Source organism: Alosa pseudoharengus, unplaced genomic scaffold (genome assembly GCF_046254945.1).
Source record: "Alosa pseudoharengus isolate Yale_2024_CS ecotype anadromous, Long Island Sound unplaced genomic scaffold, YU_APseudo_1.1 YU_APseudo_1.1_scf_14, whole genome shotgun sequence".
Classification (NCBI taxonomy): domain Eukaryota; kingdom Metazoa; phylum Chordata; class Actinopteri; order Clupeiformes; family Clupeidae; genus Alosa; species Alosa pseudoharengus.
This window is the reverse complement of record NW_027468609.1, coordinates 10,830,601-10,845,610: the sequence shown is the minus strand read 5'-3', so window position 1 is coordinate 10,845,610 and position 15,010 is coordinate 10,830,601. Positions and strand designations below refer to the sequence as shown.

At 47.8% G+C, this 15,010-nt stretch overlaps 1 protein-coding gene across 1 annotated transcript in view; it reads right to left on the bottom strand.

Moving 5' to 3' along the window:
- Nucleotides 1–1,468: 1,468 nt before the first annotated feature.
- The window catches only part of lrrc75bb (leucine rich repeat containing 75Bb), a 47,566-nt gene continuing 34,024 nt past the window's right edge, over nucleotides 1,469–15,010 (bottom strand). The window contains exon 4 of the mRNA XM_076283193.1: nucleotides 1,469–2,711. Within this exon, the coding sequence (XP_076139308.1) occupies nucleotides 1,469–2,711 (1,243 nt within the window). The remainder of the gene's footprint in view (nucleotides 2,712–15,010) is intronic.

Genomic DNA, 15,010 nt, shown 5'->3' with positions numbered 1-15,010 from the left:
TCCCACGGCCTATCAGTTCCGATTGAGTCTGTCCATTCCCTGCAGAGCTGTGATCATGCCATTGAAAAGGAGTCTGTGTTGGGACGGTGCAATGAGGACGAGCAAGCGCACAGAGCAGCGTGGAGTAGGCTACTTATGTGCCTCCGTAAATATGTCACACCACACACACCTGCTCTCTGGCAGAGAATGCTACGAAAGGGATGAGGCATGCCACACACACACACAAACACACACACACACACACACACACACACACACACCATGTTTGTAGAGAAGCCTGTGAGTGTACAGGTGAGTTTCTCCCCCTAAGCTTTCTGTCTTAATTTACCCATGGTTTCAAAGCAACACTATTGCTCATAGACAGTACAGCTACTTCTGGCTAGGAGAATTGCATTCTGGGCTGTGTAGTTTTGCAGTGAAACTGCTTGCTTTGAAGGGCTGTTGTAATGAATCAGAGACTCCGGCATGCCAGAGGCAGAATCCTCTACAGTGGGAAGTGTGTGTGTATGTTTGCGTGTGTGTGTGTGTGTGTGTGTGTGTGTGCGTGTGTGTGCACCAGAACATGAGGTCAGAGTCATGGGGGGGGGGGGGGGGGGGGGGCAGCTGAATGTCCACCCTGAGCAGCAGGGAGGGGGTAAAAGGGGGGAGAGGTGCTGGGGCAGTATGGAGTCCAAGATCTGACCCCAACCATCTGACCATCTTCGCCTCGTTCTGTTTCCTTTGCTGTGGGGCTTTAGGCAGCCCCACAGGGATGTCGGTGGAGGACGCGGTTCTCCTGCAGACTCCCTGGTTCCCCCTGGTTATGGATAACCATGCTGAGGGAGGTTTCGAGAAGGACAAGAGTCTCCTTCCCAGTACTGGAGAGCAGTAGGAGAGGTCAGCTTCATCAGGGCGGAGTCAGAGGAGCACACAGCGCCCCCTGCGCCTCAACCCTGGAATATCATTTCTACCGAAGGATGACCACTCCAGGAACGAGGATTAGGGCAAAGCCACCCCAAAACTAACAAGTGCTCAACAGCAGCTCCCTCAGGACGTACAGATACAAGGAGAAAGAGGAGAGAAAGAGCGAGAGAGAGAGAGAGAGAGAGAGAGAGAGAGAGAGAGAGAGAGAGAGAGAGAGAGAGAGAGGGACGGATGTATGGAGAGAGAGGGGGAGGGAGGAATCACCTCTTGCAATGCAGTAAACTGACGCTGCCCCTAACCTCCTGCTCTGCCCCCCATGAGTCCCCCGCTGGGTCGGCCGCCACCGCCACCTCCATCCCCATATCCACCTCCACCTGCACTTTGCCTCCCTCCAATCCTATAGCTTGTCATCCAGCTGCACCTCCTGCTGTCTCACCTCCTGCTGTCTGTCCTGCACCTGCGCCTTCTGCAACTCCAGCTGTCTCACCCCCATTTGTCTTAAGTCTAGCTGTCTCACCCCCACCTGTCTCACCCCCACATGTCTCTCCAGTGCTTCCATCTCCACCTACCTTATCTGTCTCACTTCTTCCTGTCTCACCTCCACCTGACTCTCTGGCGTCTTCATCTGCACTTCTCGCATCTTCTCCTGTCTGTCCTCTAACTGTCTCACCTCCACCATCTGTCCCACATCCATCTGTCTAACGTCTAAGTGTCTCTCCTCCACCTGTCTCTCTTCCACCCGTCTCACCTCCAACTGTGTCACCTCCATCTGTCTAACGACTAAATGTTTTTCCTTGACCTGTCTCATCTCCATCTCTATCGTTGTTGCCTCCATCAGGACCTCTCTAATTGGTGCCTCCATCAGAACCTTTGTAATTGGTGCCTCCATCAGGACCTCTCTAATTGGTGCCTCCATCAGAACCTCTCTCGTTGGCGCCTCCATCAGAACCTCTCTAATTGGTGCCTCCATCAGAACCTCTCTAATTGGTGCCTCTGTCAGGACCTCTCTAATTGGTGCCTCCAGGACCTCTCTAATTGGTGCCTCCATCAAAACCTCTCTAATTGGTGCCTCTATCAGGACCTGTCTCACCTGCACCTGTCTCACATCGACCTGTTTCTCCTCCACCTGTCTCATCTCCACCTCTCTCGTTGGTGTCATCTGCACCTCACTCACATCCACCAGTCTCAGCTCCACCTGTATCTGCACCTCCATCTCCACATCCCTCTGTTCCACAAGCACCTCCCTCTGCTCCACCACCCCTCTTTCTTCCTCAACCCCCCCTCTCTCTTCCTCCACCACCTCCTCTTCCTCCTCCTCGTCCTCCTCGAACATGCTAGGCTCCTCGGTGGACATCTCCACCCGGTATTGGCCGGCGCTGCCCTCGTCGTCGTCTGCGAACTCATGGATGGTGGGCAGGCTGCTCCTCGTACCGAACCGTCGCCGTAGCGACACCAGCAGCGGCTGCGGCAGCGTGAAGATGTCCATGTTGTTCCCCAGGTCGATCCAGGCCAGCTTGGGAAACTGCCGGCGCTCCTTCAGCGCCTCCATGAGGTCCTTGAGCACGGCCGTGGTGAGGCGGTTGCCGTTGACGGCGATCGTGGTGAGCTTGGGGAGGGCGCTCAGCGAGGGCAGGAGCAGCCGGAGGCTCTCGTCCTGCAGCTCGGTGAAGCTCAGGTCCACTGCTGTGACCGGTGCGATGCAGTCCTGCAGGTACAGCGCCACCCGCTGGACATCTCGACCTGACAGCGGGATTCCAGAGAGATCCACAATGTCGTTGGATATCTTCTTCTTCAGAGTGGTCTTCAGACTGGAAAGACAGAAGACAATAGAGTCCATTACATTCAGGCCTAACATCCACCTTCAGCCCAAACATCCCCTCCCGTGGAGACATTAAAGGACCACGCCATAGAACTGGTCTAAGTTGGTTAGACCAGGCAAACTGGTCCAACCCACTACCAGTGAGTTATGCTAAGCTAGGCTAACAGTGTCAGACTGGGCTATTGTAAGCACAGAGAAGAAAAGGGTGTGTATCTTCTTATATAGCTCTGGCATGGCAAATTAGGTCATTTTTCCAAAAAACGTTGGCGTGTCTAGTTTCTGGTTTCTGGGAAATGAAGCTTGAAAAGACTAGAACTAGCACCATTCTCTACATGACTGAGTCATATTACAGGAAACACAATACAGTTGGAATCATTGGCTCAACATACAGGCAACAAAGGAAAGGAAATACCATGTCATAATAATAATAAGCGCAAATTGTGAGACTTTGTTTGGTCTTGTAAATAAACAGTTAATGTTATGTTCTCACTTACATAACAGACAGACACACAAAACCCACAGCCAAAGTAATAAGAGTGTTATTTGAGCTGGTGAGGTGCTCTGTGTTGACATGGGGCCTGTGTGTATGTATGTGTGTGTGTGTGTGTGTATGTGTGTGTGTGCATGCCTAGAGACCCATGCTGTAACTTAATGAGAGACGCTCTATTGATCTGAGTCGACCTCGGCTATTCAGTACAGTGTTCCTTCCTTCAACCTGATTGGCTGTCAGGTCCCTGGGGGTGACACACTAGAGCCTGCTTACTGACCTGTGAAAGGAGGTGTCAGGTATGAGGTTGCACCCTCTCTTTGTTAAGAGTGACATCCCCCTCTTATTCACTCTTTTCCTCTCTCTTTTACTTCATATCCCCCTCTTTTCCTCTCTTTCACTTCAGCCTTCTCTCTTGTCCTCTATCTCTAACCCTCTCCTTCCTCCTCTTTCTCTCTGTCCCTCCACTCTCTCATTCTCTCTCATGCCCTCCCTTTTTCCCTTTTTCACATTTACCTTCTAACCCCCCCTCCCACGTCTCCCTCTTCTTTTCTCTCTCTATCCCCCTCTCTCCTTCTCTATCTACCTTCATCTTCTCTCATCCACTCATCCAGTCTTTCTTTGCCCCCTCTCTCTTCCTCTCTCTCCCCCCCTCTCTCTCTCTCTCTCTCCTTTAGCTTGTTTTCAGTGTGGTACAGAAGTCTTTGTTTCTGTGTGTGAGATTTCTGTGACCCAGTGGGTGGAATATCTTGTGCTCGACGGCCTCTGCTGACCGGAACATCCGAGGTTTACCTCATTGATGGGATGAGATTTAATGAACATCACGCTAATGTGCCTGCTGTGTGCCGTTCCATCTGTGATTAAACTGACCGGACAGCATTCAAATGTGGCTGTTATGTTTTGTTAGTTCACTCAGAGAGACTGGACAGCAATAAAATGGCTGTTGTGTTGTTTTGTAGTCAAGTAATTAGTTAGACTGGATAGCCTTAACATGTGACTGGTCATTAGTTAGACTGGATAGTGTTAACGTGACTGGTCATTAGTTAGATTGGACAGCGTTAAAGGTACACTATGCAACATTTTCACCTTTACAAAGCCAATTTGATGGTAAACGAACTTGTAATAGGCGAATTGTTCACCTAGCAAAGCTTCCAAGAGCGGCACCCCGGCAGATCTCGCGAGAATCGTGAAACATTACCTTGTCAGTAGATATAGCAGTTTGGAAATAGTTTTTGGCTGTTAATCTTTCACCTTCACAACAAAAGCATTTGCATTGTGTACAGGGGGGATAAGTTACAAGAAGTTTGCTATTTATAATAGCAGAGTAACATATAAATACATCACGATTCTAGAGGGAGCTCTACAGTCGGCAAACAAATTAAGCAATAAGCCCCGAGAGGCCGTAGGTTACGCTGATTCTACAACAGCTAAGGGGCTAAAACCCCCCTTATCTGTTGTAGAATCAGCGTAACCTATAGACTCGAGTGGCTTATTGCTTTTCTAAAACTGTTACTATACAATAAATACCTGGCAAAGTTTCATAAAGTAAAGGTGTAGCACCGCCACATAATTTATATAGGATTCACTAATAAACCTGGTCAGACAATAATTAGTAACCAGGTAATAAGTGTTTTCCACATTGTTCTATTTCCACTCTTTATATGTACCTGTGGGCCTGTAACAGAATACTGTCTGTATGTTTTCTTTGGTTTTCATGGGGTGGGAAAACCTATCAGCTGTCTGCCAAACCCGTCAACTGATTGTCTAATGCGTCAGATGACGCACTTATCAGCTGGCTGTCAAACCCGTCAGCTGATTGTCTAACGCGTCAGCTGACGCACCTATTAGTGGATGCAGGAACTTTTGAATGGGTTTAAATGGGGTACGAGAAGAGGAGAGAGAGGCGAAAAAATGCTTGGGGAGTCTAAGCGAGACCTGAGATATCGGCCGACTGGAACATAAAGCTAATTGTGGAAATAGCTAAAAGCCACACCGTTTTAACGAACGAAAAAGGACCTAATGCGATCGTTGCCGCGTTGGAAACCGGTAAGGCTGATCTATTTTTGGGTTGCTGAGGTTGTGTCGCGGACACAGCGTGTTTTTCTTTCTTTGTGGATTCTTCGTTTGTGGATTACTTCCTTTTTGGTTTGTGGATTATAAAGACTGGGTCGTGGTGATTTTTCCGTGTTTTTTTTCTGTGGATTCATTGACAGGTGTTGTTGTTTAGGACAGGTGTTGTTTGTGACTGGTGTTGTTGTTGTTTGTGACTGGTGTTGTTGTTGTTTGTGACTGGTGTTGTTTGTGACTGGTGGTGTTGTTTGTGTCGGGTTATTGTTTGTGACGCATGCTGTTTGTAACTGGTTGTTGTTGGTTGTGACTGGTGTTGTTGTTTGTGACTGGTGGAGGTGAATGCTGGCACACACACACACACACACACACACACACAAAGTCACTGGATTCTTCCAGGCTGCTTCTGCCAGTAGTGTACATTATAAAAGCGAATCAATGAGTCCTGCACCAAATGTGTGCACACGCACACGCACATACAGGTGCACACATTCCTCATTCATATCACTGCAGCCAGTCTACATCTGTCTGTGTAAATTACCAAAGCATAAACCAAGCATGTGCAGGAGTAGAACACACACACACACACACACACACATACACACACACATATCTCACCGCGACAACTCAGTTAAAATTTCATTGTCATGAGCTATGAGACAGGCGAGTGTGGATTAGAAAATTGGCAGACTGCCTTTGGGGAATGTGTGTGTGTGTGTGTGTGTGTGTGTGTAAGTGTGCGTGTATGTGTGTGTGTGTGTGTGTGTGTGTGTGTGTGTGTGTGTGTGTGTGTGTGTGTGTGTGCGAGGGGGTACATGATGGATTGGATCCTGGGGTTGGTCAACATCCCTCGTCCCTGGGGGAGGGGGGTTCTGTAGCATAACAAGCCCAGGCTGTCAGATCGAATAAGTGCTGCTGGGTGCAGCCAATGAGGAGAGTGGAGTCTGGGCTCAGGGATATTTACATGAAGCAGGCACGTTGTGTGTGTATGTGTGTTGCAGCTAAGAGATATTTACATGAAGCAGGCACGTTGTGTGTGTGTGTGTTGGTGTGTGTGTTGCAGCTAAGAGATATTTACATGAAGTAGGCATGTTGTGTGTGTGTGTTGGTGTGTGTGTTGCAGCTAAGAGATATTTACATGAAGCAGGCATGTTGTGTGTGTGTGTGTGTTGTGTGTGTGTTGCAGCTAAGATAGGGTTTCTGAACGGGGGCGGTACCGCCCCATGGGGGGCGTTCGTATAACCTAGGGGGGCGCTGGCAACGTGAGAGGTTTTTTTTTTACATTTTAAACTTTCATGGTTTTCACATATTTTTGGTGCGAAAATAGGCTACCTGAAATAAATAGGCTATTTTCATTCATGGGTTTCTAACCCCTCTACCGTCCCAGCTACATTTTACTGTTTATCTATGCTCAGTGGTCGTACAGTGCAGTTCGGGCCTGCACACGCCCGGATTCACGTCCCCCAGCCCCAGCCCCAGGTTGGTGGCGTCTTATAATATTGCTTTATTAATTGCCAAGTCTGGCTTACCGTTCACTGTGAGTCTCTGGTAATTCCGGCAATAAAAGAGGCCATCTCCACTGTCCACACATTTTCTTATAATTCCAGAAGAAACCAAAACAGTAGCGAAATGGGCTCGTTTTTTGTTATTTAAGCAATATAGCATGAGTGTGAGTGGCCTATAGTCTACCCAGGGTTGTATGTTTTTTATTTTTTTTTATTGTGTGTGTGTGTGTGTGTGTGGGGGGGGGGGGGGCACCAGAGGATCAAAGTAAGGTCAGGGTGGCGTTTGCTCAAAAAAGGTTGAGAACCACTGAGCTAAGAGATATTTACATGAAGCAGGCACGTTGTATGTGTGTGTGTGTGTGTGTCGGTGTGTGTGTTGCAGCTAAGAGATATTTACATGAAGCAGGCACGTTGTATGTGTGTGTGTGTGTGTGTCGGTGTGTGTGTGTCGGTGTGTGTGTGTGTGTGTGTGTGTGTGTGTGTGTGTGTGTGTGTGTGTGTCGGTGTGTGTGTGTCGGTGTGTGTGTGTCGGTGTGTGTGTGTGTTGTAGCTAAGATTTTTTTCATGTGACTGGCAGGTTGTGTGTGTGTGTGTGTGTGTGTTGAGTAGGGCTGCAACTAACAATCGTTTTGATAGTGTATTAATGTACAGGGTAACTATGGGACTGATCTCTACAAGAACACGGCACTGCACTAACTGAGCAGCTGTTGTTTCTAAAGTGATGTGTTGTGTGGAGAGCGTCGGTTACGACATGTGTAAGCCAGTAGCCTTGCTCCGTCACACACCCCTCTGGAGTGAGAAGCACTGCCTCTGGTCATTCCATCAGTCACGTATAGAGACCAGTGAAGGACCAGGGAGGAACAGGCTCACGTATAGAGACCAGTGAAGGACCAGGGAGGAACAGGCTCACGTATAGAGACCAGTGAAGGACCAGGGAGGAACAGGCTCACGTATAGAGACCAGTGAAGGACCAGGGAGGAACAGGCTCACGTATAGAGACCAGTGAAGGACCAGGGAGGAACAGGCTCCAGCTTGAAAGCTGTGAAGGGAGGAATGATTCCTAGAGTGGGCTCTCATGAAACCTTCCACGTGTCTCTTTAACCCCCCCCCCCCTACTTTCCTTTCTTCTCCATCCCTCTCTCTCCCTCCACTCTTCCTCTCTCTCTCTCCCCACATCTCCTTCCCTATCTTCCGACTGCTTTTCTTCATCACTTCATCCTCTCTCTCTCTCTCTCTCTCTCTCTCTCTCTCTCTCCCATCCTGTTCTCCTTGGTCATGTCAGCTCTTGAGCGATTCCTGCGGAATGACATTGTTATGGAAATGCCTCATGCGTGGGATGGCTCTGGGTTTATTAATGGCACCACTCCACTCCAGACCGGTGGTGGGAGATCATCACTGCACTGCATACCCAACATGTCTTCTCATTCCTCTCTTCTCTTCTCATTTAAAACCATTCCTCTCTTCTTCTCTTCTTCTCCTCCTCTTCTCTTCTTTTTTTCTCTTTCTCCACCCCCTCCTCCTCTTTCCCCCATTTTTCTTTTCTTCCTCTCTTCCTCCCCTTTCTCCATAAACTCCTCTCTTCTTCTCCTCTAAGAATGTCAACACGTGCTTATCTGCCGTCCTGTGTGTGTGTGGGTGTGTGTATGTGTGTGTGTGGGTGTGTGTATGTGTGTGTGTGTGTGTGTGTGAGAGAGAGAGAGAGAGAGAGAGAGAGAGAGATAGCTGGTGTTATGTTCGCCTGCCACTGCTCTTATAGTTTTTGCTGCCACTGCAAGGTTTCTTTTTGTTTTCTGCTGTTGTAACCTCTACAGAATGTGTTCTACTTGAGCCAGCCTACATATATACAAATATATGGATACATATATAAATATATACAAATATACAAATATAACATGGACATATACATATACAAATACAAGATGGACATATACATAAATACAACATATACAAATATAACATGGACACTATAACGTCAAATATATTATATTATATTTGATGTTATATTGTCAATGTTATTTTGTGTATTTGATGTTATACTGTCAATGTTATATTTGTGTGTTTGTGTGATTCATCCTGATTCTCCTTTATTCTGTGTGTTGTACCGTTACTGTAGTATTGTGTTGTTATTGTTGTTGCAGTACTTGTTCTTCCTGTTCCTATGCAGTGTCTTTTGTCCGTCAATTTAATGTTGTGTTGTTTTGTGATGTCGTCGTTGTTGTTAATTCCCCTGCAGGATTTGTTTTTCTTGAGCCAGTGTGGTCTCTTTTGTGTGTGTGTGTGTGTGTGTGTGTGTGTATGTGTGTGTGTGTGTGTGTGTGTGTGTGTGTGTGTGTGTGTGTGTGTGTGTGTGTGTGTGTGTGTGTGTGTGTGGCTTGGGTTCAGACAGCCTGGGGATTTCCTGCTCACACCTGCCCAGCGTAGGTGGAGCTGCCAAAGTGGAGAGGCTTTTTTTGAGTCCTCCCACTCATCCAACTCACAGTGTGTGTGTTTGTGAGTGTGTGTGTGTATGTGTGTGTGTATGCGAGAGTGTGTTTCCACATGTATGTTTTGTGTGTGTGTGTGGGTTTTTTTGTTGTATGTGCATGTGTGTTCGCATGTGTGTGTACACACATGCACATGTCTACTGTGTGTGTGTTTGTGTAGGGATGTGCAGTATGCATCTATGCATTTCTATGAAGCATTGATTCTATTGTACCTCAATAAGCCTTCCCACTATAGCCTCTCCTATGTGTGTGTGTGTGTGTGTGTATGTATGAGAGAGAGAGTGTGTCGTGTGTGAGAGCCTTCCCAGTGGAACCTCTCCTATGTGTGTGTGTGTGTGTGTATGAGATAAAGAGTGTGTCGTGTGTGTGAGAGCGATCCTAGTGGAGCCTCTTCTGTGTTAGGGGTTCCGAGCTGATTTGAGGGCCCCTGAGGATGCTCTCCATGTGGGCTGCGAGCCCAGGGATGGCTATGAGGACCAGGGATGGCTATGAGGACCAGGGATAGCTATGAGGACCAGGGATAGCTATGAGGACCAGGGATGGCTACAGTATGAGGGCCAGGGATAGCTATGCGGTTCTGTGAGAATGAGAATGACTCCTGGATTATACATTTCCTGGACTGGCTCGTCCAAGGCTTCACCGGACCTCTATCTAGTATTATACTCTCTCTCTCTCTGTCTCTCTCTCTTTCACACACGCACGCACGCACGCACGCACGAACGCACGCACGCACGCACGCACGCATGCACACACACACACACGCACACACACACACACACACACACACACACACACATTATTCAGAGCTGCTGAGTCTCTTAGGAATGTGAAAAAGCTCAATTACGGTTGTCTAGTGAGAGGTGCACTGTGCGGTTTGATGGCTTTGAGTCTTCTTCATCTCTCCGCCCCACTCCCTGGACAGTCTAACTGCCCTCCCCACTCCCTGGACAGTCTAACTGCCCCCCCCCCCCCTTCAGCTCCTCCTGACCCGCCCGCCTCTGCTGCCCTCTCCCCTGGGGCTCTCTGTCTGACTTTCTCACCCTCTCTCCATTTCCCTCTCTCTCTCCCTTTCCCTCTCTCCCTTTCCCTCTCTCTCTCCCTCCCTCCCTCCCTCCAGCAGCTACAGGTGGTAATCACTCTGCTCTAGCACTCCTGCTCCGGTCACCCACTCCCCTCTCTCCTCCCCTCTACTATCCTCTCTCCTCCCCATCCCCTCTACTCCCCTCTCCTCACCTCCCCTCCCCTCTCCTCCCTCTACTCTTCCCACCATCCCCTCCCCTTTCTTCCTTTCACTTCATCCTCACTTCTCCTCCTCATCCTCCATTCTCCTCCTCTCTCCAAGTTGTCTTCATTCTTCCTCCTCTCTCCTCATCCTCCCCTCACCTCCTTTCTTCTCTTCATCTCCCCATCTCCATCACTGCACTCCCAATGATCGCCTCTCCTCTCTGTCCCTACTCCCATCTCCTCCTCATCCACCCACTCCATCACCCCTCCCTACCCCCTGCTGATGCCTCTTCTCTCTGTCCCCGCTCCCTTCTCCTCTCTGCTCCTCATCCACCCGCTCCATCACCCCTCCCTACACCCCAGAAATGATGGAGGCCCAGCCAGGCAATGGCTAACCAAACAGGAATGAGGTTATATTCAACATATATGTAACCTTACATTCACCTTATATTCAAGGAGAGAAGAAAGGTTCCGCATGGAAGATTCATTCGCATCTCTAATTGGACAAGGACACCCAGCTTCCTCTCCTCTTCTCTCTCCTCATCTCCACTTAGAACATCATCCCCCTCTCCTCTCTCCACTTAGAACATCATCCCCCTCTCCTCTCTCCTCATCTCCACTTAGAACATCATCCCCCTCTCCTCTCCTCTCTCCACTTAGAACATCATCCCCCTCTCCTCTCTCCTCATCTCCACTTAGAACATCATCCCCCTTTCCTCTCCTCCATCTCCCCTCTCCTCATCTCCACTTAGAACATCATCCCCCTCTCCTCTCCTCCATCTCCCCTCTCCTCATCTCCACTTAGAACATCATCCCCCTCTCCTCTTCTCTCCCCTTCCACTTAAAACATCATCCCCCTCCCCCCTCTCTACATCTCCACTTATAACTTTCCTCTCCTCCACTCCTCCTCTCTATCCTCCTCCTCTCCTCCCCTCCTCTCATATCCTCCACTCCTCTTCTCCTCTCTATCCTCCTCCACTCCTCTCATATTCTCCTCTCCTCCACTCATATTCTCTTCTCCTCCTCTCATATTCTCCACTCCTCCACTCATATCCTCCTCTCCTCCACTCATATTCTCCTCTCCTCCTCTCAAATGCCCTCATTTTGTACAGCACTCAAAAACGCCCTCAATTTGTACAGCACTCAAAAACACCCTCATTTGGTACACTCAAACTTTCATCCACAAAGCATGATCTCTCTCACATTGACACTCAAACACATCCACATTGTGAAACACGACGTCTTTCATTCACTATAGCAATATGTGTTTAAATTTGACACTGAGAACTGCTTCTGCAAAACAAACAGTGGACAGTGTAAAAGGTCATTGTTTGAATTGATGTCAATTATGACTGAATCCATGTCTGTTAAGTGTGCTTTTTCTTCTATGAATCAAATCTGCTCATTCTTATAGGTAGTGCATCTCAGGACTGTAGACATCCTGCAGAAGTCTGAATACCTCATGTCAATACCTCATGTCAATACCTCATGTCAATACCTCATGTGTTTGTGGCGGATCTTCATGAAAGCAAAAGCTTTTGGTTACACAACTGTGTGGCTGAATGAAGCTATTCAGAGCCCTGATCCTTGAGCCTTTCGCTACCTGTGGCTCCAGGTCAGGCTGTCTGAGCTCTCCTTGGGTGCCGTCACAATCAATCCTGAAGACGAGTCTTGATCATGATCACCTCCTGGGACGTCTGCCCTTTCCGTGTGTCCCTTAGAGCACCTGTGCCTAGTGTGTGCCAACCGCACAGGAGCCTGCACGCCCGCGCACCCGAACTCAGAAGGCCAACCGCGCACACACACACACACACACACACACACACACACAGGGGCCTGCCACCAAGGGTGGGGAGGAGGTGTATGTGAGTCACCCATTAGTTAGTTAGTGTATATCTGTGTGTGCGTGTGTGTGTCAGAGACATTGTATGGGGTCTCCCCTGACACACCCTGTGCTCTGTAGGATGCTGTGATGTGCCATGGGCCCTTCCTAGCCTTCTACCCCCAGTGCTACACACACACACACACACACACACACACACACACACACACACACACACACACACACACAAACACACACACACACACACACAAACACACACATACACACACACACACACACAAACACACACACACACACACTGACTGACGGCTCCACCTGGGTTCCCACCAGGCTGTCACACACTGGCGTCGCGTCCCCCCCCCCCCCCACAGCCCAACCTGTCACTCAAAATGTCAAAAAGAGCCGTCAGTCTCCCATGATCCCTGCGTTCTACTGAGCACATCCACACAGGAACTAGAAGGCTTCCAGTATTCCATCACAGGACTCAAAACAAAACAAAACAATTAATGTATTTAGAATTAATGTAAAGCACCCTCTCCCTTAGAGCACCCTGTCCCATAGAAGACCCTGTCCCATAGAACACCCTCTCCCCTAGACCACCCTGTCCCCTAGAACACCCTGTCCCCTAGAACACCTAGAGCACCCTCTCTCCTAGAGCACCCTGTCCCCTAGAACACCCTGTCCCCTAGAACACCTAGAGCACCCTCTCTCCTAGAGCACCTAGAGCACCCTGTCCCCTAGACCACCCTGTCCCATAGAACACCCTCTCCCCTAGACCACCCTGTCCCCTAGAACACCAAGAGCACCCTCTCTCCTAGAGCACCTAGAGCACCCTGTCCCCTAGAACACCCTGTCCCCTAGAATACCTAGAGCACCCTCTGTCCTAGAGCACCTAGAGCACCCTGTCCCCTAGACCACCCTGTCCCATAGAACACCCTGTCCCCTAGAACACCTAGAGCACCCTCTCTCCTAGAGCACCTAGAGCACCCTGTCCCCTAGACCACCCTGTCCCATAGAACACCCTGTCCCATAGAACACGTAGTCCCCTAGAGCACCCCGGGGTTAAGTGCTTTGCTTGGGGGCACAAAGGTGGCAGCTAGGAATCGAACCCAAGATGGCAGCAGCTCTGACAGTCTTACCTCACTAACCCTCCAGCAACGCAGTGGCTTGAGCCTGACCAGCCCTGACAGTGACCTGAGAGGGCATGTAGGGAACCTCATGCTGCCTTCACATACGTCGAGTGCTATACATCATGTTCATTCACGCAGCAAAAAACTTCTTACATAATCATAAAATCTTATGGAAGCTGAACATCAGATCTTGTTATTGTGATTGCTGTTGCTGTGATAACAAGGATGACGATGATGATGCCCATTATGATGATGATGATGTGAAGACTGATGACAAAGATTTATTTATTCATTTATTATTTAATATATGTAATACATTATATGTAATTATTCTACATGCAGAATAGTTATTATTATTGCTATTAATATATATATATATATATATATATATATATATATTTATTTTATTTTTTTTGCTATTATTATTATTAGTATTATTATTATTAGTATTATTATTGGACAATGAATGTCATCCACTCTACAGCACTATCAAAAAGCAAAAGAGCTTGATCAGCTGGAGACTTCGCTCACTGCCATGCACAACTGAAAGGCTGAGGAAGTCATTTGTTCCTAGGGCCATTGAACTGTTCAATGCCTCACTAAAGGGAAGAGGAGAGATAGACTTCTCTGCTTAGTCTGTCTGCCTCTCCACCCTCTCCATGTTTGAGTACTGACTGCCCACTACTGCTTTACTACTGTTTTACTAATGTACACAGCCTAATATTTTCACTACTGTTTTACTGCTACACTGTTTTTCATGCTATATTAGCACACATGATCAATGGCTGCGGTCAGGCTTCTGCTACAATACTGAATGAATGAATGGCTATAACCCTATTACCTCAACCTGTTCTTGCACTGAAATAGTTTTTTATTTTACCTTGTCTACATTATACTTTACTCTCCTATTTGTCCATATTATTTATGCTGGTCTCTAGACCTTACTCTTGCACTGTTGCACTGTTGGACTAATGTTGGACTACTTTTTGCACCTTCACCATGACACTCACTCCCTTTAGCACCTTACCAGTCCCGGCCCTGTCACTACAAGCGTGATCACCCTCAAGCACATTGGACTTTCTTAATTTAATTTATATAGTGTATTTAGTATTTCGTTTTGTTAGTTTTCTTATCTTTCTTATCTTCTACTGTCTTTATTGTACAGTGGAGTTTAGTTATATGTTTATACTTATACTTATGTTTACCATTTCTGCTGTAAGTGCATGTTGTGTGTGATGTCTGTATGCTACTGAGACCCTTGAATTTTCCCTTGGGGATCAATAAAGTATCTATCTATCTATCTATCTATCTATCTATCTATCTATCTATCTATCTATCTATCTATCTATCTATCTTTCTATCTATCTATCTATTATTAGTATTATTGTGGCTGTTGTTGTTATTATTGTCACTAACAGCAATGATTATAAAGATAATAATAACAATGATAATGGTAATGATGAGGGCAGCTTCATGACAGTGTGCAGGGTGGGGCAGAGGAGCAGTAAGCTCCTTACAGTTAGAGAGTTAGAGAGACCCAGTGCAGTGA